General features: G+C 42.2%; 1 protein-coding gene across 1 annotated transcript; it reads right to left on the minus strand.

Annotated features, from left to right (window-relative positions):
- Positions 1–2,995: 2,995 nt before the first annotated feature.
- DUSP5 (dual specificity phosphatase 5) lies at positions 2,996–24,296 on the minus strand. Its single transcript, XM_036769657.1, has 4 exons — positions 23,651–24,296; positions 16,612–16,754; positions 12,270–12,489; positions 2,996–4,807 (listed from the first exon to the last, which is right to left on the minus strand). The coding sequence occupies exons 1-4, from the start codon at positions 24,024–24,026 to the stop codon at positions 4,404–4,406; spliced, it is 1,143 nt and encodes a 380-aa protein (XP_036625552.1). The 5' UTR covers positions 24,027–24,296; the 3' UTR covers positions 2,996–4,403.
- Positions 24,297–24,711: the final 415 nt, after the last annotated feature.

Raw genomic sequence — 24,711 nt, forward strand, 5'->3', positions numbered from 1 at the left:
GAATAGTTCTGAGGTTCTTATGAGTTCATCATTGTGAATACCATGATCTCCAAGTATGAAGAGAGAGGTTGGAATGGAGGTCTGTTAGAGAAACTTTGTGCTCCTTAAGAAAGGAGGGCAAGTAGAGGCCAGCAGACCATAGCAAAGGAAGTCAAACAGGGTAAAACCATGGCATGTTTGTTGGAGATGGTAGTCTAATCTCCTTATTCCTCTACGCCTGGGTGCTTGATTGTGACGGAGGCCTGAACAGGCAACGATTTCTATATGGCAATGGTGGACATCATAGAACATAACAAATGGTGAAGGAGCCTCACAGAGCGCATCCAGGAAGGGAGGAAAGAGGAAGCCTCTGTGATCTCAATTACCTAAGAAGAGTGGAAGGCTGGGTCCCTGCCCTTGGGTCTGCAATGATGGAGGCCGAAGACCTCAGCATCAACAACTTCTAACTCCAGGATAGCATACTGGCAAAGTGTTTTCATTGAAAAAAAAATCATGGCTGAGTTAGACCACTTCCTTTTATTATTAGAAGACGTTACTCTATCTGGGGAATAGTGTTGATATAGTATAACTAGATTTTATTTTAGCAAAGCATATGGTAAAATTTCTCATGCTATTCTTCTGGTCAAGAAAGAGAAATTTGGAATAGACATAGTACTATTGGGTGAATTTATAATTGGAATCACTGGTCTCAACAAATAAGATGGAAAGAGGTCTTTGGCTGAGTGTTCAGGGATATATATGCCCTTGACCAATTTTATGACTTAAGATGATAGCATATATGGCCCCTATATGGTATAATATGGATGCAGTTGACAAAAGTTGGGATAACTAACATGTTAGACTACAGATTCAAACAGACTGAAACCTGGTAAGATTAATTGCGACAGGGATTAAAGTAAAATCTTTCACTTGAGTTAAAAAAATATCAACCTTATAAGTCTAGGGTAGGGGTGGTGGTAGAGGAGATATCAACATAAGAGGACCAAAAACATAAGCTAAAGTTAGAATGATTCTGAAAAACTTTGGCTGATGTTCCTCCCCAACTATCGCTTCACCTACTCCCACCCCTAGCTTTTAAAAATCTCTCAGCTTTACTTATTCAGTGCCATACCAATCAAACTACCAAAAAATTATTTTACGAAGATGGATAAAATAATAACAAAATTCATCTGAAGAACAAAGGGTCCAGAATATCAAGGGACTAATGAAAAGAAATGCTAGGGAAGGTGGTCTGGCCATACCAGATTTTAACTACTGTACTATAAAGCAGCAGTAATCAAAACCACTTGGTACTGGCTAAGAAACAGAGTGGTGGATCAGTGGAATAGTAATAGGTTAGATCCAGTAGTCAATGACTATAGCAATCTACTCTTTGATAAACCCAAAGAATCCAGCTTCTGGGCTAAGAATTCACTATTTCACAAAAAAAATTCTGGGAAAATTGGAAAATGGTATGGCAGAAGCTGGAGATAGACCAATATCTTACACCATATACCAAAATAAAGTCAAAATGGTTTCATGACTTAGGAATAAAGGCTGATACTATAAGCAATCTGGGAGAGCAAGGAATAGCTTACCTGTCAGATTTATGGGAAAGGAAAGAATTCATGACCCAATAATCTTGATTGCTAAATTGAAGTTTTTGTATAAATAAAGCCAATGCAACAAAGATTAGAAGGGAAGCAGAAAATTGGGAAAAAATCTTAATAACCAGTGTCTCTGATAAAGGCCTCATCTCTAAAATATACAGGGAACTGAGCCCAATTTGTAGGAATACAAGTCATTCCCCAATTGAGAAATGGTCAAATATGAACAGGCAGTTTTCAGAGGAAGAAATTAGATATCTATAGTCATATGAAAAAAGTGCTCGAAATCACTATTGATTAGAGAAATGCAAATCAAAACAACTCTTAGGTACCACATCTCTCCTGTCAGATTGGCTAATATGACAAAACAGGAAAATGATAAATGCTGGAGAAGATGTGGGAAAATTGGAACATTGTTTTCATTGTTGGAGTTGTGAACTGATCCAGCCACTCTGGAGAGCAATTAGGAACTCTGCCCAAAGGGCTATGAAAATGTGCATACTGTTTGACTCAGCAATACCACTTCTAGGGCTATATCCCAAAGAGATCACACAAGTGGGAAAGGAATGTGTATGTACAAAAATATTTATAGCAGCTCTTTTTGTGGTGGCAAAGAATTGGAAATCAAAGAGATGCCCATCAATTGAGGAATGGCTAAACAAGTTGTGGTATATGAATGTAATGGAATATTATTGTGCTGTAAGAAATGAGGAGCAGACGCACTTCGTTATAACCTGTAATGACATATAACTGATGCTGAGTGAGGGGAGCAGAACCAGATTATACACAATTACAGACACACAGTATCTGTAAGGACTAATTTTGATAGACCTGACTCCTCTCATCAATGCAAGGTTCAAAGACAGCTCTAAAAGACTCATGATGGAAAAAGCTATACACACCCAGAGAAAGAATTATGGAGTCTGAATGCAGATTGAGGCAAACTTTTTGCTCTTTTTTGCCTTTTTCCTTCTTTTTTGGTTTTGTTTCTCCTTTCTCATGATTCATTCCATTGATTATAATTCTTCATTACAACTGGACTATTATGTAAGTAAGTTCAACGTGAAAGTATATGTAGAACCTACATTGGATTACATGCTGTCTTGGGTGGCTGGGGTGAGGAATGGGAGGGAGAGAAAATTTGGAACCCAAAAACTTGTGGAACTGAGTGGTGTAAACTAAAAATAAAAAAAAAAATAAATTTATTTAAAAAAACTCTCAGCTTTAACTTCTAAATATGACTCACACCAATGGCTGCCTAATAAAAATCCAGACACTACTAGGTGATATGTATATTGAGGATTCAGGATCCAAAGCCCATTTGGGCACAAATACCTATGATGATACACTCATCTCAAGCCCTACTGAAAAATTAATTCTCTTTGCCACATCACCCAAAACACAGAAGGTTTGTCTTTTAAAACATTTTATTTTGTACTATAAAAAAAGCAACCAACAACATCTCAGTACAACAATATCTCAGCTTTCTTCACATTCATGTTATATATTTCAGGAAATTATTGCCTCTTACCCTGGAGGAATAACTGACAGACGAGTACCATGTTTTTGGATGACACTGCAGAACTACAAAAGAAAGACATTAAGCCAATAGCTTAAAGACGACCTTCAGGGCAGGGATGGGAACGATGTTACAGAAACACACAGTACAATCCATTTGAGCAGACAGATATACACAAATAAACACACAAACATACACTAACAGGTAAGCAAGCACATACACCAGACGAACTAAACTAAGTACATCAAATTTTCAAATGCTACTGACCTACAGAGCACAAGAAGGTACTGTTTTCTTTCTTTCTGTTACATTTTAAAGGAGCTGCGGGGGTTGGCTGTTTTTGGTCTATAATTCAGCAGTTACTGTTTTCAAATGGTAGAAGTGTCTCTATGTTTCAGGGTATGTCAGGAGACAGATATTCAAGTACAGCAAGAGCCATGCTGGGGAGTAGGCTCCATCTTAATTGGCCACTGGGTCCCTCTGTTTCACCCATGAATCCACCTGGCCCATAGGAGTATTAACTTTAAACAGTGGGAAATCCAGGAAAAAAAAAAAACCTCAGCCACCTGTCCCAGTGAAACTGACCTCCATTCTACCACAAGAATCTATATGACTATCTCCACACTCTTAGTAATTGGAAGCTCCAGAGAAAGGTTCCCCAAGAGCCATATACAATGTTCCCAATGGGACAGATTTTGGCATGGTTATTTTCCTGACTACAGCTGATGATCAGCTTATGCCCTGATGTCACAGGAAAGTTATTTAAAAAGAAAAATGAAAATGAAAAATAAAGCAGGTTGGCCAAATCCAGCCAAAGTTCTGGCACTACTACCTAAGAAACTCAAGGCGAGAAATTGTGCTTCCTTCAGAGTAAATTGGCTTTTTAAAAGGTCTTCTCCCCTTGGCTGCTGCAGGTATTTATTGCCTACACTTAGGAATGAGAAGGCAGACCATGAGGTGTAAGGACTGAAACAGTCCTCTATAAGGAGGAAAAGGAGGAAGAAGAGAAAGAAGTCTTCCAGCAGCCAGGAAGTTTTAGGCCTGGAAGCACAGTAGTTGGCGCACCTAACAGCACATGAATGGCTTGGCGTCCCATGGTAACACTCCAATGAGAACCTTTCCCCAAAGTCCTGGCTCTGGAGCAGAAGCATTTCTGCTTCCCAGAACTACTCCCACTGCCCTGACTTGAGCTTGGATGGCATCAATGAGGTCATCAGTATTGCACAGTTATGAAATGTCTTGAGTTTTAAAAATCACAGTTGCTCTCAGGGCCCCCATCCATCTACCTCTTCCTGCCTTCAGCAGGTTGAAGATGCAGTGATGGGGCTCAGCTTTAGCTGGTGGACCGGCGAGTGGATGGGCACTGTTGTCAGCACAGAGGTAGGGAACGTGTAGCAAGAGCCTTCAAACCCTGGGCTCAGAGTCAATTCATCCGCAAAGAATGATGCAGCTGCCTCCCTCTTGCAGGAGGCAACCTGGGGGTTGGGCATGGAAGATAGTATCTCTGATTCATACTGCAGGAGCTGGCCCATGAAGCCAAAGTTGGGTGAGATCATGCTCCTCCTTTGCTTAATGTAATCAAAGGCCTCCTCCAGGCGGAATCGCTTAGTTTTCATGAGATAAGCCATGCAGATGGTGGGAGAGCGAGAGATTCCAGCCTCACAGTGAACCAAGATTTTGCCACCAGTTCGCTTGACATAGTCTAGAAAAGAAAGGGAGGAGGGTTAGTTATAATATATGATAGGAAAGTAAAATCAAAACATAGGACTTATTGAGCAAAAATTACTATTACAGCTTCATAGATCTATAGCTGGAAGTAACCTTCAGAGTCTATGCAGTTCAACACCTTCACGTTGCAGATAAAGAGAATGGGGCCTATGGAGGTTAGATGATTTGCCCAGGGTCACATGCATGGGATCTGAACCCAGGTCCTGACTTTAGAGCCAATGACCTTCCAATGTATCATAGCATTAGAGGTCTTTAGATCACCAAATCCCACCATCTCCTTGGCTAACCCAAGACATGACCTTATGTGCTGTGGTCTTTTACTCTAACCCAAGGGTGGGGCACCTGTAGCCTCCTGTAGGATTTCAAGACCCAGTAGACTGCTCCTTGTGAATGGGAACTATTTTTGCTTCTCTCTTCATAACCTCATTGCTTGGTTAGCACAGTGCCTGGCTATATAAACACTTAATGCTTCTTGGTTGATTTCTCTTTTTGTCTCTAGCACCTCTAGATAGTATAGTGCTGAGAAGACAGTAGATATATAACAAATGTTTGTGGAATGGAACGAAGTGAAAGCTAGGACCTCTAGACCTCATCCAAGGCCTACCCCATAAGTCAGAAAATTAGTGGCAGGATCCCCCATCAGAAGACTGCCCACTAGATTCAGTATTTTAACCCCCATGAGTGGGGTATAAGATAGACCTGCCTTATGAATTCTTCTGTAAAACAAATAGCAGAATAATGAAGTCCTCACTGTGTTCAAACTCTAAGCTCTTATCCTGAAGGATTTTGAGACAGAAGCTCCAGACTAAAGGTTCTTTTAACCGGGGGCCTGTGAACTTTTTGAAAATGTTTATATAATAACTGGTTTTCTTTGTAACCCTACATATTTTATTTTATGCATTTAAAAACATTATTATGGGAAGGGTCTATAAGCTTTCACCAGACTGCCCAAGGGGTCCATGACTCAAAAATAGTTAAGAACCCTGCTGACCTTGGGAAAAAACTTTAAAAGCTATCTGTATAGCATCCAGTCTCTCTTTTTTTTTTTTTGGATTAGGATTTGAGAGAAGCGGAGAAATCCATGCAAGACCTCTTTCCTGCCTCCACATCTCCTAGGCTTTCAGATGGCATATAGCTTTGGCTGTAACAGGGCAGGGATGTCTCACTCAACTCCCTTGGGGCTCCCACCAACCAAATATACAATAGTATACAATCTCTAATTACAACTCTGTCTAAGTGATGCTTAGACTCAACTGAGGATATAAATGACTTTGACAAACTACCATTTTGTGCAACAGGAGTCATTGCTGTAAGACACCATCACCAAATACTGCTACTCTGGTTCAACATTTTAAATAAATTTTTCAAAAGTGGAATGGGAAAGACCTCATACCCTCACCCACCTCACCAAACTGCAATGAACAGCAACAAATAGGACCTGCTGGCTTTTGAAGAGAGTGGAGGGAGTAGGAGGGTAAAAGGGGAGGGAAAAAAAAGCTTTACCAAAATGAAAACTATAGAAATGCCACATGGCCTTTCTAATTCCCTCTCTTACTTGGTGAGGAAATGGTACAGGGCGTTAAATATAGCTGTATGTACGTAAGCACCAAAGGAGAGACTGGGTATGTGCAGTCATTGAAGGTTTTGAAGAGAAAAAAAAATCCAATTTTGAAAGTTTTGAAATGAGTCAGCAATGCTAAATTCAAAGATAAGACACCTGTGAGATGAGGAGTAGGTGGAGTTTCCTGTGAAGCCAAAAGTCCCCCTGGAGCTTTTCAGAACGCAAGAGGTAACTGGTGTAGAACTCTCATTCTGCCCAGTAATTTTTCTTGGGGGGATGGGAGGAGAGGGTGATGGTGGCGTGGGTGGAATTGAACTAGCTAGCACCATCAATACTAAGGGGAGATTTAAAGTTCTCAGGATGCTCTAATTAAGCCATCAGCTCATATCTGTTTTCTTCTCTGGCTCTCCACCTGCCCAGAGATGTAGAATGTTAGAGGTATGAGAGAAGAAAGGTCTTAAGAGATCATCTAGTTTATGAGGTCCATGGACTCAGGAACCATGGATAAATTTCAGTGGGATTAGAGGTTTTAAAAAATATTTTGATAACTATATTTCAGTATAACTGGCTTCCTTAGTAATTCTGTTTATTTTATGGATTTATAAAGGTTAAGAGTACCTGTTCTAGTCCAATGCCTTTATTTTATAAAGAAGCAACTTGCCCAAGAGCATGGAGCAACTTGGTAGCAGAGCCTGGACTACAAACCAAATCTCAACTGGACCATGCTTGAGTAGGATCCCTTTCAAGGAAAGTAGCCTAGTGGTGAGGTCCTTTGGATACTTTAACTCTCATGGAGATGGACCTTATAAAAAAGACCAATGGGTTTGGAATTAAGAGTTCTAACCTTAAATCTTGCCTTTTCTACTTATTTACTGTGTTGTGTGGCTGTGGGCAAATAACCTCTCTGCACTGCATCTTCCTCATCTATACAGTGAGTGGGCTGGTCTAGCTTACTTCTTTCTCTAAGGGGTTTCCCGTTCTTCGAGCTCTAAATTCCATCCCTCTAATACTTTGTGTATTTGCATATCACATTATCTTTTTAAAAATTCTTTCACAAAAAACCATCCACCTTCAGAGAAAGAACTGATGGAGTCTGAATATAGATCAAAACGTTCTCTCAAACTTTATTTCTCTTGATTTTTGTGGGGCTTTTTTTTAACAACATGACTAATATGAAAATCTGTTTTGCATGACTGCACATGTATAATCTATATCAAATTGTTTGCCTTCAAGGAGGGGGGGGAGAGAATTTGGAACTAAAATTTTCTTTTAAACATTTTTAAAGTTTTGAGTTCCAAATTCTACTCTTCCCTTTCTCTCCTCCCTGAAAGGTAAGCAATCAGATGTAGGTCATACATGTGCAATTATGCAAAACATTTCCATAAGTCATTTTATACAAAAGGACACAAGTAAAAGAAAAAATGAAGAAAAGTGAAAAATCACATGCTTCAGTCTGTATTCAATCAGTATCAGTTCTTTCTCTGGAGGTGGATAGTAGGCTTCGTCATTAATCCTTTGAGATTGCATTGTTGAGGAGAGCTAAGTCATTCACAGTTCTTCATTGAACAATATTGCTGTTACTGTGTATAATGTTCTCCTGGTTCTGTTCACTTCATTTCACCTCACTTCCTTTAAGTCTTTCCAGGTTTTTCTGAAATCATCCTGCTTGTCATTTCTCATAGCACAATAACATTCCATTACAATCATGTAACATAGCTTGTATAGCCATTCCCCAATGGATGGGCATCCCTTCCAATTTCCTGCTATATTTTTGTATAAACAGGTCCTTTTCCTTTTTAGATGTCTTTGAGGTATAGAGCTAGCAATGGTATTGCTCACAGGGTATGCAGTTTTATAGCCCTTTGGGTGAAGGTTCAAAATTGTTGCTACATGTAATTTGGGAAAAAAAATAAAAATTTTCACCTGGAAAAAAATGCTTTCACATACAGCCTCTTATTTCATCATTATGACAACCTACTAAGATGAAAAGGGCATATATTATAATTCTCATTTTACAGAACAGGAAACTGAGGCCCACAGGGTTTAAGTGACTTGTCGAGGGTCACGTTGTAAAATTAGTAATAAAACCAAAATGAAAACTCAAGTCCCCTGACTCATATTGGCCACCTCTATACCAAGGTGCTTCCATCATGTGTCATTTAAAAAAAAAAAAAAAGGCCTTCCTAATTCCAGGAAGCTCATTTCTTCTTTGTGTTCTAATTTTTTTTTTAATTGCCTGGTGCCACTTCTGAGGAAGCCAAGGCTCAGGCCTGGGCTTCTAGTCAGTAGCTCCATGGTTCTGGCCTTCTCCCAATCAAAGCCACACCTGTTTAAACCAAAGGGCACCTCGTAGGTGTTCCTGACTTAAACCTCCCTTCTAGTCTTCAGTGCATTGTTCCACACCCCCTTAATAAAGATGTATTAGTCCTCCCTTCACCTGGGTAATAGCCTGGGAACCAACACTGAAAGGTTTTCCAAACACTGAGTGAGGGTTTGGGTATTTGCATTCATGGATTCCCCCCACACAGGCACATAAAGCCTGCAAACAAGGGGACAGAGGTGGATTTCATTACCTCATTAAGGAGTTACCTAGAGAATTAACTAATAGAGAAGAGCAAAGGCATTCTTGGTGACTGTGAGAAAAGACTAAAGATTCCCCAATGTGAAGCCATCATTTGGGGGTACTTCTAATAGGCCTCAAAGGAATCCACTCAACCCAAAGTCTCAGGGATTTAATAAATGTCTCTGCAAAAGTGGGAAGAGACTGTCCTCATCTGTTTTTTTGCCTCTGGCAGGATTTCCTTTGGTTGGAGTTTCTCGTTTGGCTGAAATCATCTTTGTATTTACTGCCACCACTCCATGGCTCAAAGAGTTCCATGTAATTGCTGCCTGTGCCTTGTAATTACTGCTGTTTCTAGCTGGTCCTTCCTGGACACCTGCCTTTTCCAATGTCCCCAAAAAGAGATTCTTCTTAAGAAAAAAATCAAGTCTCCCTGTCAGGCAGAAGGCAATGACAGGGAAAGAAAGAAACCTGCATCATTTCCCTTTAAGTGAACATGGGGAGAAGCCAAGGGGTCCAGCTGCATGAAGCCCACTCCCCCTCTTGCCTTGAACTCTCATTGGCTCTAACTGAAAGAGACAGCAAAGGGTCACAATGCCCCGGCCTCCAAGGGCTGAAATAAGAACTGGTAAGCCTTATACACACACATACACACACAGGAGGTCAGCTTTATATTCCTTCTTTATAAAATGAAACGACTGGACTAAGCATCCTGAAGGTTCCCTCTGAGTCTGGCCATCTAAGATTCCACCATTTCCCCAACTGCACACATCCTCATTACAGTACTACTTGCAAGTGTATGACAAGTATGATCAATATTAGTCAGGGAGAGGGTATCACTGACACCCCACGCACCCTCAAAAATTCCCTTTTCTACATTCTCTAAGCCTCAGACTTGAAAAATAATGGTCTTAATAGCAGCTTTTCTGCAGTACTGTGAAATGGACATAATTTTTTTTAAAAAAATGCATTATTTCAAAATATATTGTGAAAAGGACTTCAGGTTCTTATGCGCTAAATGCCATATCAGCTTTAAAATTTGCTGATACAGGCATACCTTGTTTCATTGCAGTTCGCTTTATTGTGCTTCAGATACTAGGTTTTTTGTTTTGTTTTATTTTTTACAAATGGAAGGCTTATGACAACCCTGCATCATCAAGCAAGTCTGTCGGTGACATCTTCCAAGAGCATGTGCTTACATTGTGTCTGTGTCACAGTTTTATTATACTCTGTTATGGTGATGATCCCTGGTCAGCGATCTTGGATCTTACTATCGTAATTGTTTTGGGGTGCTGTGAGCCACACCCATTAAGATGGCGAACTTGATAAATGTTGTGTGTGTTCTGACTTGCTCCACCAACTGGCCATTCCCCAGGCCTCCCTATTCCCTGAGACACAAAACAATATTGAAAATTAGGTCAACTAATAACCCCACAATGGCCTCTCAGTGGTCAAGTGAAAGGAAGTGTCAATCAATGCAGCATGCTTCACTGTAGTCTTATTTTAAGAAATTGCCACAGCTACCCCAGCCTTTAGCAACCACCACCCTGATCAGTCAGCAGCCGTCAACACTGAGGCTAGACCCTACATAAGCAAAACAATTGACTCAGAAGGAGGTGGTTAGCATTTTTAGCAATAAAGCATTTTTTAATCAAATGTTGTTGTTGGTTTAGAAATACTATTTCATACTTGATAGATTACAGTATATAAACATAACTTTTACATGCACAGGGAAACCAAAAAATTCATGACTTGGCTTTATTGAGATTAGTTTTATTGCAGTGGTCTGGAGCCAAACCTGCAATATCTCTGGGGTATACCTGTACACCAGAGCAAGCTCAATCCTGCCGTGCCCCCCCAAAAGTTGTTTGCCAGAAAACCATGGGCTCTAAGCCATCAGTGCTCAGTGCATGGACAGGGAGTTCCCAGTCACTCCTTTTCCTTATAAAAATATTTCCAATTAGCAATTAGGGGAAAAACTGAACAAGTTGTGGTATATGACTGTGATGGAATACTACTGGGCTATTATAATAAATGATGAGCAGGATACTTTCAGGAAAAACCTGGGAAGACTATATGAACTGATGCAAAGTAAAGTAAGCAAAACCAGGAGAACATTGTACACAGTAACAGCAATATGGCACAATGATTAACTGTGAATGACTTAGCTATTCTCAGCAGCAACAAAGATCCAAGACAATTCTAAAGGACCTATGATGAAAGATGCTATCAACCTCCACAAGAACTGATGGAATCTAAATGCAGACAGAAACATATTTTTACCTTATTTTTCTTGGATTTTTTTGGTCTGTATTTCCTTTCACAACATGACTAATATGGAAATGTTTTGCATGACAGTACATGTATAAAGCTTTTATCAAATTGCCTTTTTAATGAGGTGAAAGGGAGGGAGGAAAGAGAATTTGTAATTCTCAAAACTGTAAAAAAAAAAACAAAAAACCAAAAAAGGAAAAACATACGAGCCTCAAACTTTTAACATAATTAAAAGTTGTTTTTATATATAATTGGAAAATATTTCACCCAATTACATAGAAGTCCACTTAGGATGCTTTGCTTGGTTCTTTCCCTCAGTCATCCCCAAGTAATATTATATGGTAAATACAGAACTTTTTTTGCTCCTTTCTTAACCAGGATCAAGAATCAAAGATTCAGTGGGTAGCACCATTACATGATATTAATCCATTTGTCTCAAAAATTAAAGCTCTTTATTCACTGTGCTTGCTTTGTATGCAGTCCTGGCAGAAATGACCTAGTAGTCCAAGATGGGCCTTTGTTTTTTCTGTGGCATAATCTGAATCAGGACAAGGTGGGGAAGTGGGAGGCAGGACTGTACCACATTGGTGTGTGACCTCACTATAGCCTTTGTATTAATAAAAAATTCTAACAAGGGAAAACTAGAAGCTGCTATGACAGCAATGCTTTTTCAGCAATCTTTCTTTGTTGTGTCTTCTTGCTGTGGAATCTTTTCCCCTAATTAAAAACCAACAACCCCCCCCCCAAAAAACAGGGAGATAGGATTTCAAGTTAGAAGGAAACTTACAGACAAGTCAATCACCTTCATTTTAAAAATAAAGAATCTGAGGCCCAGAAGGGAATGAGCTTGCCCAAGGCCCCACAGACAACATGTAGCAGAGCTAGGACTCTTAGGTCCTCTGACTCCAAATCCAGTATTCTGACCATCATACCACTCCACACATTGACATTATCATGAACCTCAGAGTCCCTACCCCAACCCCTTCCCGCCCCGCTACTTCTTAGGTTTCTCAAACACAAAGAAAAATGGTTGAAACCTACCAATAAAGTCTATTGCTTCCTGAAAGTGAGAGCTGATGTCTGCTGTGTGATTGTCTTCTACTGGGATCCACTTGTAGTCGAACTGAGAGGTGCAGGAATCGGAACTTTTCCTGGAAACATTGAGTAGGGCAGTGATGTGGAGATTGGCAAGGAACTCACACTTCGAAGCATGGTAAGCACTGCCAAGGTAGAGGAATGGTAGAATTTCAACTGGCCCACCCTGCAACATACATAGAAAGAAAAAAAAATCAAGAAATATGTTATTATCTTATCCTTCTGGAGGGGAAGGTGGAAAAAAAAAACCAACAACCCAACTTGTTTTTATCTCTAAGTCATATCCAATAGTTGATCTTCTGGTAGAAACAGAGTTGAATGGTACAGCTCTGTCATGCTGATGTGGGTGTCGCCTCCATATTGAATAACTCCCCATCCTAGTATTATTGGCCTGTGACTCATCATGATGGCAAAGCCCACGCAGCAAAGGTTTTCATTTTCCTGTCCCCATTTGGAGATGGGAAATCCCAACTGCCCCCTTGGAGCAGCTAGTACCTCCTGCTATCTATGTTATATGGTACACTGGATTCAGAGTCAGAGGACCTGGGTTCAAATCCCAGGTTCTTCCACTTACTTCCTGTGTAACCCTGAACAAAATGACTTTACCTCTCTAGGCCTCTGTTTTCCTCATCTTTAAAATAAGTGGCCTCCCTTCTAGCACAAACCCATGATTCTATGATACTGATTTACTGAAAAGTCTTAAGAGGTAGAAGAAAGAACACCAAACTTAAGTCAAACTTTAGACAGATTTCAAATGAATGGTTTACACTAGAATGATCTCTCAGATTCCTCCAAGCTCTATCAGTTTAGATTCTAAGAAGCTATCTAGGGGTTTTTAAAAGGCAAATGGCTCATCTCCTAAAATAGATAAATACCAATGAGAACAGGAATTCTCTCTCCCTAAAGCACCACCTTCCCTGACCTGAGGGGGAAAATGGGAGAAAGATAAGCATATATCTGGCATTTCCACTAGGCTCAATGTGCATGCCACATCTAGAATCTAAAAGTTATACACTTTTAGAATTGGAGACCATCTAATCCAAAGCCCAATAAACTAATGGAGAAATCAACTAACATTTTACTAAGTACCTACTATGTGCTAAGCACCAGGGATACAAAAGGAAGCAACAGTTTCTGCTCAAGAAGCAGAAACAATTACAATGACAAAAACAATTACAATTTAGTGAAACCTTATAAAAGCCTTGTGAAGGGAAAAATAGAGTAAAACCCTAAAGACCACTCAAGTCAAAACCAAAAATTGAATGGTAAAAGTAACGTGACTTCAATCACTTAATTTGGGCTACTACTAGACTGAAGAAGCTCCCTGAAGGCAAGGTCCATGAACTGTTACTGCTTCCTCATATCCCCTTCAATGACTAGCACAGGGCCCTCTCAGCTTGTAGTGAGCTTTGAGTTAAGTTTACTGAATTGGATACAAAAAATGTTCAGTAATAGTACAAACAGTGACCTGGTATCTGGGAGCCCCTTTCTTAGATTTGGAAGGGAACCAGGCTGGAGGACACAGCAGTTATTTGTTTGCACCGAGCCTCCTCCCCTCCCCTACCCCCTAGCCCAGTACTACTCCTAATCTTTCCGTTTCCTGTCCTGGCAGAGAGCAAAAGAGCGTAATGGAAAGGCTGAATAGGTTGCCAGGCCCATGCTGGAGGGGAAGGATAGTGGTGAGAAGCAGCTGGAAGTTCCTGAAGTATTCGAAGGTATGAGGCTTCTCTTTAAACCAAAAGCCAGCAGAGGGGAGGAAAAAGCCCATGTTAAGAAAAGGGTCAATGCCCCAGAGATTGATGTCTGAAATCCAGATGTTGCATCAAGGAATTCTGAACAGTCACCTGTTTCCATTCCCCTCCAACCACCTGTCCTGGAGGGAAAGGTGAGGAATAAAACGAAAGGAGAGAAACACTGATTTTCTTTCTCTACCTTTAAAACGGGGGTAAATACCCCTCACCATATCACAGCTGTTGAGGATCAAAGAGATGGGGGGATAGTATACGAAAGTGTAACAACTGTAAACACTTTAAGTGTTAGATTATTTATTATGGTCTTATCCCTCTTAAGACAGCATCTATACAAGAGAAAGACAGTTGACCCTGCTGATTCTGGTCCTTACCCTTCTAGTCCCTTCCTCAGGCCCTTGGCACCTTTTCTCAGCAAGTTATCACTGATTCCCAGGATTCAGATGCCCAACGGTGAGTGGGTGGGTGAGGGCAGCTTGTAACGTAGCATGAGTAAAGCAGAATTTTGAACATAAGATCTGTGACCGTTGTTGATGGTTTGATAACTATTTCAATAGAATTTATTTATTTATTTGGTAATCCTATGTATTTTACAACATTGTATGAGCCCATGGCAAAAAAAAGGTTAAGAATTTTTGCTTTTGAGAGACTTGGATTCTAAATCTGCCACCAACTCATTGTATCATCAACAAGTCACCTCTATTTTCTGTGCCTGTTTCCCCAAGAATACATATTGTTAAGATCTCCCTCTCTCAGGCCTAGGGCAGTATTAATATGTTCTGAGGTCTTGAGATCTTGCCTGTTTCCTTTAGAGCTGAGCCAAAACATTACTGAAATCAAATGGACTCTTCTTTCCCTTTCTGAATCTCTCATTCACAGAGAACTTATCTTGGGAGGAATGAGGCAATCTCGTTTCAAAGAGCCTCCAAGGCCCCAAAGTTTACCATAATCTTGCCCTGATGGTGCCAAGGGATTTCCCCCAGTGCATCCCCAAGAGTTTGGACCGCCCACTGGGGTTTCACAACCTAATGATGCTTCTTGTTTCTCTTTCACTTGTTAAGAAACAAAAACAAAACAAAACCCTAAACAAATAGAGCAAAAAAAAAAACCAAACCCAACCCCCCCCAAAACAGAACTTATTTAGGTTAAATGCCTAATAAGCTGTGTCCAAGACAGGAAGCACCTGCTTAGGGTCACTCATCTGATCATCCACACTCAGCACAACTGTTCCTTTTAATCTAGCCCAAAACTGATGCGGATCCTTGACCAGAAAGTCATAGAGGGATTATCATCACTCAGCATTTCCTAGAAACATATTCCCAGGAGCATTAGAGAATGCCATTGCTGACTCCCATTCACTGTATAAGGCAGGAAGCATGGATTTCAGGCTGCACTTCTAAACATATAGTCCATGGATTCTGTCTAAATTCAAGTCCTCTAATACCTACTTGATGTGTTCCTGTCTTTGCTAAAAGCCTTAAGAAACCTTCCCTCTTCCAGTGCCCAGAAGTCTAGACCCCAGCTCTGCCACTGAATGCTGTAGGACATAGGTAGGTTTCCTTGACTCATTTGGCTCTGTAAGACAAAAATAGTTCTGCAATTTTCCTATATCATATGGCAAATTACTCAAACATTTACAAGGGGGTGGTGGTTGTGGTGGTATCAAGAGCCCAACAAAATAGCTCACATTTATAAAATACTTTTTACAAAGCATTTGTAACAAACAGCCTGTCAAGGTAAACAGGAAGCTATTGTCACCCCTATTTTACAGTTGAGAACACTGAGGCTCAAAAAGACTAAATTGACTTGTCCAAGGTTACACAGATAATTAAGTGGTAGATGACCTCAAGTCAGATTCTTGGATTTGTTCTCGCTGCTCCCCACTGACTATTTACATAGTGAACACTTGAGAGTTCTTTGAACAAAATGAACTTTGTAAAAAAAAAAAAAAACAAAAAAAAACCCCTATTTTGCAATTGCATTTAAGAGTAGTGTCCTTGTGTGTCTTCTGGTCTCCTTTATTTCAGTAAGAAATTATAGGATGTAACAAAGAGAAACAGAGAGGAACCTGGTTAGGCATTCGCACAAGAGATTTTTTGGTTCCAGTTAAAAATACCAACATGACAGGGCTTGATGGTTATTAGAGTGCTGGCGGTTTGCGGAAATTGCCGAACATGAATAAATAGGAAAGAAGGTAAATGCAGGAACCATTAAAGTAAGCTCAGAAACTTGAGGAAAATCAAAACCGACCTGCAAGCTTCTCTGAACCTCAACAATCCAGCTAATAATAGGCTATCTTCCACTTCCTCTTTTCTCCAGAAATTGTCAGCTCCCCATGGCTAGTTTGCTCTACTTTGCTTGCTAGCTGGACTCGAGCCCATTGGCAGAGCACAGTCACAAAGGCTTGGGGCAGAGCATCTTCCCACTCTCTCTGAGCTGCCTACGAGCATCACTGTTCAGTTTCAAGAACAGGATGTGGATGAGGATGTGGGGTACAGGATGAAGACAGGAAGGTTGGGGACAAGTTCCCCTAAACATACCTGATCATAAGCAGGTTTTCGGCTCATGTTCTGTTTCTCACAGTGACTGATGAGGTTTCTCTCTGTTTCGGTTTTGTCTTGCGAAATGGGCTTTACATCCACGCAACACTCAGGATATTGTGAATAAAATGTCTCATACCCTCCTACAAAAAAAAGAATTGTGGCAGAAGTCAGCAGGGAATTCTCATTCTACCGGAAAAAAAGATAACTAATGAAGACAGGTTCAGAATATTGGTCTAGGAGTCCTGAATAGTTCAAAATTCCAGGTTGGTACTGAATCTTCATTAGGGATTTTTTTTTCAGTCAAAAAGATTCACTGTTAGCAACAGAAATGGCCTTTCAAAGAAAAATGATAGCCTCAAGGGAAATGATTAACTCGTCCCAGTGTACCAGGGGCAGATACCAAACTTCTATTGAAAACTAAGAGCAATCCCTCCCTTCCAAAAATAGATGCTAATTCTACACCATTCTTCCAACATAAACATCTATGGCAATATTGAAAAGAATGAGACTTTTGTCAAGGAGGCACGGGCAAATGGATTTCTTCTGTCAGTCCATTCATAAGAGATTTTCATGGATAATGATGAAACATCCCTCCCCAATTCACGAAGGAGTCAAACTCTCAATTAATGAAGTGGCAATTAAGCTCCTTGTCTGACATACTCTGCCAGAGCTAAGAGCAATGTTGATGGTCCTCCCTATACTTCTAAAGAAGAGCAATTAATTCCATTAATTATCTCACCAACCAAATTTCAGGCGTTGTTAATTTATTTCATTTAGGAATTTCTAGCTAGCTTTGGGAAGGCATGGAAATTCAGCTCTGCCCACACTCTCCTCAGGAACCTCCCATTTATACGTTCCTCTAAAATTTATATTAGGTGAAATCCAGTAAAATGTAATCTCCTTTTAACCCTAATGCCTAGCACAACTTAGGTATTTTTAAAATACTTTCTGAATTGTATTGAAATACTCTGAGGAAGGGGCAGCTAGGTGGCGCAGTGAGTACAGCACCAGCCCTGGGGTCAGGAGGACCTGAGTTCAAATATGGTCTCAGACACTTACTAGTTTTGTGACCTTGGGCAAGTCACTTAAGCCCAATTGCCCTGCCTTCCTCACTCCAAAAAAAAAAAAATACTATGAGGTGGTGGTGGGAGAAGGAAGGGCAGTTAGGAACAAATTTATAAACAGGCAATCCCTGAGTAGTAGTATAGGGCAATTTCACAAGTAGGGTTTCATTATAATGTAGAAAAGATGCTGTTACTTCCCTGAGCCCAGACCCCCTTCCACCCTAATCCCCACCAATAAGTATTTACAAACAAGCCAGCAGTTTTGGTGTCCTTCAAATAATCCCATTCTAAACGCAAATCCATAAATTCTTAATTTTAAAAAATGGTAAAATTAAAACACAAAAACCCTTCCAAGCATGTTACTTGAGTTAATAGCTGCTTAGGAAGAAATTACTAATGAGTTCGGATTAGGAGAAGAATGGGAGCTCATTGATGCAAATAAATTTGGCCCTCTTACATTACACACAACTAGAATGACTTAATCAAATAAGCCAGGGCAGCAAAATCTTCTGAAGGAAATTTTTTGAAGCCATTTTAGTGGGAAAGCCCATCGAAAAACAGGCTGCCAAAAATGAGATTATGCCTGCAGAATACATTCAGTTTACAAATATTATAACATGCATATGCCTCATTTGATCCGTATACAACCTTGTAGTACAAATACTGGTATTCCCTTTTTACAGAAAACTGAAGATCCCTCAGAGAGGTTAAGAGACTTGCCCCAAAGTCACATGACTTAAGTAAGTCAATGGTGGAGGTGGGCTCTTCTGAGTCTAGGCCAAGTCTAAGACTTTTTCTACTACCCTGTACTAAAAGAACTCATTGACAGCAAAAAAACTGGAACCAAGATGATGCTCATATATTGGGATATGGGTGAACAAATTAAAATTAGTCCATGGCTACGTATAGGAGAATAGTACTTGTAGTGAGAAATGATGAAGAGTTCAAAGACATTCGGGAATACCTGTAACAGGAAATTCCTCGCCCTGCCTTTCCTTCCCACAGCCCATTCATTCCAAAGAGGAAGTGGATAAAGGAAGTCAAAGAATACTGTACATATACAATGACCACAGCAATGTAAAGAAAAACTCTAAATGACATTACAAGTTAAATATCAAGTCAATTTTGACCCCACCATCAGGTCTGTTGACTTTCCTGGCAGAGGGCTGGGAGAGAAAATTTTTGAAAATGACAGTTTAAAAGGCAGTTAATGTGGTATAGCGGACACAGCACCAAGACCTGGAGTCAGGAAGACCCCACTTTCCAAATACAGCCTCAGTAGTTACATGATCTTGGGCAAGTCACTTAACCCCTGCCAGACAATGTTTCTTCATCTATAAATTGGAGAGATAATAGCACCTACCTCCCAAAGACTTTGGGAGGACAAAAATGCAAAGTGCTTTGCAAACCTTAAAGTACTCATAAATACTAGGATTTTTTAAAATCATATATACATATATATATATACACATTTTTAAAATACCACTTTGAAAAAGGATCTTGAACAGCTGTTATTCTGAATAGAGTAATTATTCTCACGAATCCCTTTACTGTCTATGGTAAAGCCCCTCAACCTTTAAAATCCATTTCTGGAGTTTCTCATTCACAGAATTTAGATCCTAATTCAGGGTCTCTAATTAGCAACAACAGATTTTGAAAGAATCACATCCTGATTGTCCCATTCTCTTATCTAGGACTCTAGACTCTTTTCTTGGTGCAGACCTTACCTGCAGCAGTCAAATGGTTAATGGATTATAAGAGTCTTCAGCATCTAGAGGCTGGCAGCAGCCAATTCCTAGAATGAGTCACTTTGCCATCATAGCTTCCTCTAGCTATCTCACACTCCCCTCCCCCCTCCTTGAGCACTAACACCCAAATCTCCCTTGTGGTCAACTTTAGCAAATGCCATATTGCTCATCTTCTGACCAGGTTCCTGGCCCTCAACAATGAATATGCTCCTTGTCATGGTGACCAGAAGGCACCTGGATGTTTTTTGCTTGTCTGATTCTTCCAACAAGTATGACGCAGGAGAGCACAATCCCACTAGCTCCAGTCCACGGGTTCCCTAGGATCCACTCTTAAAGCTTGGTATTTACAGATTCCTCCAAAAACATATTTCTGTGCATAAGTAAGGCATTCCATCTTTGTGAACTATGTCCATGCTCAAAAAATGACTGAGGGGAGAGGTTTTCCCCCCACTTCCTGCTGGGACTATTACATAATTTGATGAAAAAAGCTAAACAATTATGACTTGGGATTTGGGCTTTAGGATTAGAGCAGCCCAAGACAGAAGATTTTAAAAAACAATGCCTGCCTTCTGTCTCAGGCTGAGAAAAGATAAGGCGCCCAAACCATACCACCTCATTGACTGATGAGTTGGCTGGGGAGATGGGGATGTGGGCAGATACAGGCTGACTGAACAAAATACTCTAGGCAGATAAGGTGGCTCAATATAGAGAACAGATAAAAAATGTGGACTAGTCCCAGGGAGCTGGGGTCAACAATTTAATTTGCAAGGATCTACTATTTGAAGAATGCACAGCTTAGTGCCAGAAGAAGTGAGGGGGCCAATAGAGATTGGTTGCTAACTGCCCTCTAGAAGCTTACTGTCTAGGTAGGGTCAGAAACAGTTGTTGGGGGGTATCTGGTATCTCTTGTTCTCACCAAACCCCAACTTCAAGGGCAGAGTGGCAATGAACATTCCCCAGCCTACATGAAGCTGATTGAATCCATACCTCTGGTCATTTTCGGTAGTTTTTCTAATCACATATTGACATTACTTGCCCTCCAGATACACAGCACTTATACAGGGTGTCCTAAAAGTCTTAGTGCAGTTCTAAATTCTAATCTTGGAATACCCTATATGGGGGGGGCGCTCTTTTATGCTTAGAAAGATTCATAGGATCACAGAATTAAACCTAGAAGGGGCTTTAAAGAGGCCATCTAGTCCAACTAACCCTTTTATTTTTCATACGGGACAAGAATAGTTGGTTAAATGACTTGCCCAAGACCATAGCTATTATGTCTGTGGGAAGATTTTAACCCAGGCCTACCAGACTCCAAATCTAGCACTCTATCCACTGCTCCACAGAAACTTGCTCAAGAACACATGCCTACAGAAAGGAGTATGGTATCCTAGAGAGCACCTTGGCCTGGGAAATAAATCCTAGATAAGTCCTGGCCTGGAAAGAATCTGTCTTTGGAGCTGAAAGTAAACTTAGAAATCATTTATTCTCATCCCCAGATTTTACAGAGAGTGGGTTTAGAGAACAACAATCACATACCTAAACATCAATTCACCTGAGCCTCAGTTTGTCGGTGTTGTTCAATCGTGTCTGACTCGATCTTCATGATCCCATGGGATCTTCTGGACAAAGATACTGGAGTGGTTTGCTATTTCTTTCTCCAGTTCATCTTACAGATGAGGAAAATGTGGCAAAGAGGGTTAAATGACTTGCCCAAGGTCACACACAGCTGGTAGTATCTGAGGTCACATCTGAACTCAGGTCTTCCTGACTTCAGGCCTGGCATTCTACCCACTACACCACCTAGCTGTCCTGAACCTCAGTCACTCCTCCATAAAATGAGAATGTAGAATTAGGCAAATCTGAGGTACTTTCAAGCCTAAAATTCTATGATTTTATAAACAGCAAAGCAAGGACTAACTGGAAGGATAGTGTTCTGATTCAATTCTGATTCGATTTTGAGGTCCCGGGCAGCCTCTTTATATGTCCCTTGCTTCCTCTTTAAAGAGACCTATGCAAAGGTTTTAGTTCCTTTCTGAAAGTACACTGCTCACAATCTGAGAAAAAGGTGGGACGGAGAGTATATGACTTTTCCTTTTTAAGTCTGAGATGCTACCTGATTAAAACTTATAGTTCCTCAACTTCTACTTGGTGTCTGCTGTTAAATGTCATTTTACTAAAACATAAGCCAAAGAAGGTTATTTCCCTTCAAATCACAATGACTTCAAACTGTTTCCTGTACTGAGTCAGCATTGCTTGCTTGGAATAGGCTGTGGGAAGAAGAGGTAGGGCAAAGAGTTTCCTTGTTCAGATCTCTAAAACCTTATGGAAAAGCCAGAAATATGTACTGTACTTAACTGAGCCCCAGAACAGAAGGCAGAGAAACCACATTAGGAAGAAAAGGAAATTCGTGGTGCCACTCGTGAAACCTCTGCCTTGCTGGGGAGCAGCTCTGACTTCCTCCAGCCCTCCCTGGGAAATTTGCCAAACACCTTTTGTCTCTTCAGTTTGGTCTCTCTCCGGATCTCCAAGATATGCAGCGTTTTCTTCTATCTAGCTGGGTGGGGGATTAAGGGCCTACACACTCAATGATAGGGTTCAAATTGGAGGTGAAGAGGAAGGGAGGTGGAGGGGATTCAGGTAAAATCATAGCTGAAGAAAAAAAATTCCAAGGACTCCTATAGCAATAGGGAAAGGAAAGAGGGCCTAAACAGGTGGGGAGTTTTTTGTTTTTTTTAGAAAGGGGCCTGATTTAGAATCATTTAGATCTGGAAGGGACCAACTCTACACTTGCCACTGGAATCGGGTATTTGGGGAGCTTTGGTATTGTTCTCTAATTTTGCAAAGGATCTCCCCAGTAGAACTGTAAACTGTTGGGGAGGAGGTGAAGCAGGGAAGGGCTCTTATCATATACTCCATTTATTGAGTTGAAGGAGGGGCTGAAATATGCATGATTCAAAGGATGAATGTTGCTTCTGTGGGGGGAAGTGGGGAGGAAGGGAGAGGAGGTTTAGAATGAGTAAGTCCAAGCAACAAGAGAAAACCTAACAAGGTCCCCAGTACCTCACTCAGCAAACTCCCTGGTCGACCTTCTCTGATGCCCTCGAGATTAGTTATGGGCAAAGCACCTCTGGCAACCACTTCCCACCCCTCAAGTGAGCCTCTAAAACCACGCGTTCTCTTTTGTGACCCATGCAAACGTTACTTTTGAAGCCTTCTCCAGAACTCTTTTTGCACCACAGCATGGGGTTTGATGGTGATGATTAATCAGATTGGGAGTGGGCTCTCTTAGGAGGCTGGGTAAGGAAAAAAAAAAGAGGCCAAGAAAGAAAAGACAGGATGAAGAGACAGATCCAGGGAGGCTGAGGGGGGAAAAAAGAGAAAATTTAAAAGGGAACTGGATGACAATAGAGACCAAAAGACTGTGGAAAGGGGCAGCAGTGGAAGACAAAATGTTGTCTTTTCTCAGAAAGATTGTAAGGACGAGAGTCTAGGCAAAGGCGCCACTTTCCCCGGGGTGTCAGGACAAGCTAATCTCTGCCTATCTAAATCTCAGAGGGAGAAAAAGAGTGGCCGCATAATGCTCAGAGGGGTGCCGACCTGACTTGCCCAACCCCCTTTTCCTCCTGCAGTGCCAGACTCCCGGAGCGATCTCAACCAGCCCTAGCACCGGCTCCCAACCTTGAACCCCCAGGTCGCCGGGAGGAAGGAGTGTTGGGGGGGGGGGGGCAGTGGAGAGAAGAGAGTGTGCTTATTTCTACAAATGCTTCTCACAATCTGAATCCTCTCTCGGCCAGCCTCAGTGCTGCTCCATAAAGGCCCAGCCCGGCCAGAGGTATGGTGGAGGGCCGCGCTTTCGAAGAAACCGAGGTGGAAGCTGGCAGCCCCAAGAGTCCGGTCTGCGGCGGCAAAGCGTGTCCCGCTTTTGTCGCGGCCTCCCGAGCTCTCAGCCCACAGCTTTCCCAGCCCAATTTGCAGGGCGCCCTCTCTCCAGCCCAAGTCCCTCCAATTATTTTTTTTTAAATAACTAAGTGGAGACAAGGAGGTGGAACACCATACGTCCAAAATAAAACCACTTCAGTCGGGGACCCTCAGTCCTTCGGGGCTCCTTGAAACGGGAGACGGGAAATCCTGCTCCATTTTCCCCCGGCCCTGCTTTGAGCCCTCCAACCAGTCCCCCCACCTAGCCAGCCACCCCTAGGTGAGAACGTGAGAGGAGGTCCTCACCTTTGAGAAAGCAGATCCTGGGGCCGGCTGGGAGGCTGGCCAGCAGCGTCCCCAAAACGATGTGCGCCGTGCTCTCCTTCCGCAGTTTCTGCCAGTGACGGGTACCCTGGTCCAGGACGATCACGGTCGCCGCGCCGGTCCCGTCCTCCTGCAGCAGCCTCGCCCGGGCCGCCTCGTCGGGCACCACGAAGCGCAGCGGCACGGCGCCGCCCCGGGCCCGCCTAATCACCACCGAGTTGAGGTTCACGTTGAGCGAACCCCTCACACTGGAGGCGGAGAAGGCGAGGTAGGGCCGGCAGTCCAGCACAACACAGCGGGCCGTCTCCTGGCGCAGCAGCTTCCTGAGCTGGCGACCGTCGAGCGAAGCGACCTTCATCCCGCTCCCCCGCAGTGGCTCCGCGCCACTTGGACGGGTCGGTCCGCAGGTGGCAATGGCCAGGGTGCACACCAGGAGGGAGGGGAGGCAGTTGGGAGAAGGCAGCTGCGAGGCTAAGGGTGGCGAGGAACGGGTGGGACCGGTTCCTAGGCAGAAGGTGGGGTCAGGGCGCCCAGCGCTGGGGGCTGCTAACGCTCCTGCCTTCGGATCGGCTTCCTTGCTCGGGATCTACAGAGATTTATTTTGCAGGTGACCGTGACTCGTTTCCCCTAAAGCCGGGGATTCCTTCTATTTTTATGTGAATGGAGCGCCGGGCCCTGACGCCTCTGACCAAATAAGGCGAATGACGTGACGCTCCCTACCCAAACATGGGCATCCCCGCCCCCTTCTCTCCCCAAGGACCCGCCCCCTGGGAGGGTAGAAAACCCGAGTGAAACTAGCTGTGGGGCGGGGGGAGATTCCCCTCCTCCCCCAGTGAGCGGAACGCGTGGGGCTGGGAAGTGGGAGAGAAGGGGCGGGGGGTGAAAGGGGGGGGGGGGTGACAAGCGTTAGTCAGATTGAAAAATAGGAAGTTGAAAAGGACTCTAAAAATTCTCCATCTGGTTACGCCGCCGTGGAGTCATTGAAGCATCAGCCTGGTCTGTCAGCGGGGTTTCGAGATCGAAACGCCAGGCGAGTGACCCAC

The sequence above is a fragment of the Trichosurus vulpecula genome, chromosome 8, assembly GCF_011100635.1.
Source record: "Trichosurus vulpecula isolate mTriVul1 chromosome 8, mTriVul1.pri, whole genome shotgun sequence".
Lineage (NCBI taxonomy): Eukaryota > Metazoa > Chordata > Mammalia > Diprotodontia > Phalangeridae > Trichosurus > Trichosurus vulpecula.

Excerpts from the sequence above, each read along its gene's own strand:
- DUSP5 (XM_036769657.1), bottom strand. The coding sequence starts at position 24,026 with ATGAAGGTCGCTTCGCTCGACGGTCGCCAGCTCAGGAAGCTGCTGCGC. Across the intron at positions 12,490-16,611 it reads GAAAACCTGCTTATGATCAG|GGTGGGCCAGTTGAAATTCT; the intron begins GTATGTTTAGGG and ends TGTATGTTGCAG. Across the intron at positions 4,808-12,269 it reads GGAAGCAATAGACTTTATTG|ACTATGTCAAGCGAACTGGT; the intron begins GTAGGTTTCAAC and ends TTTCTTTTCTAG.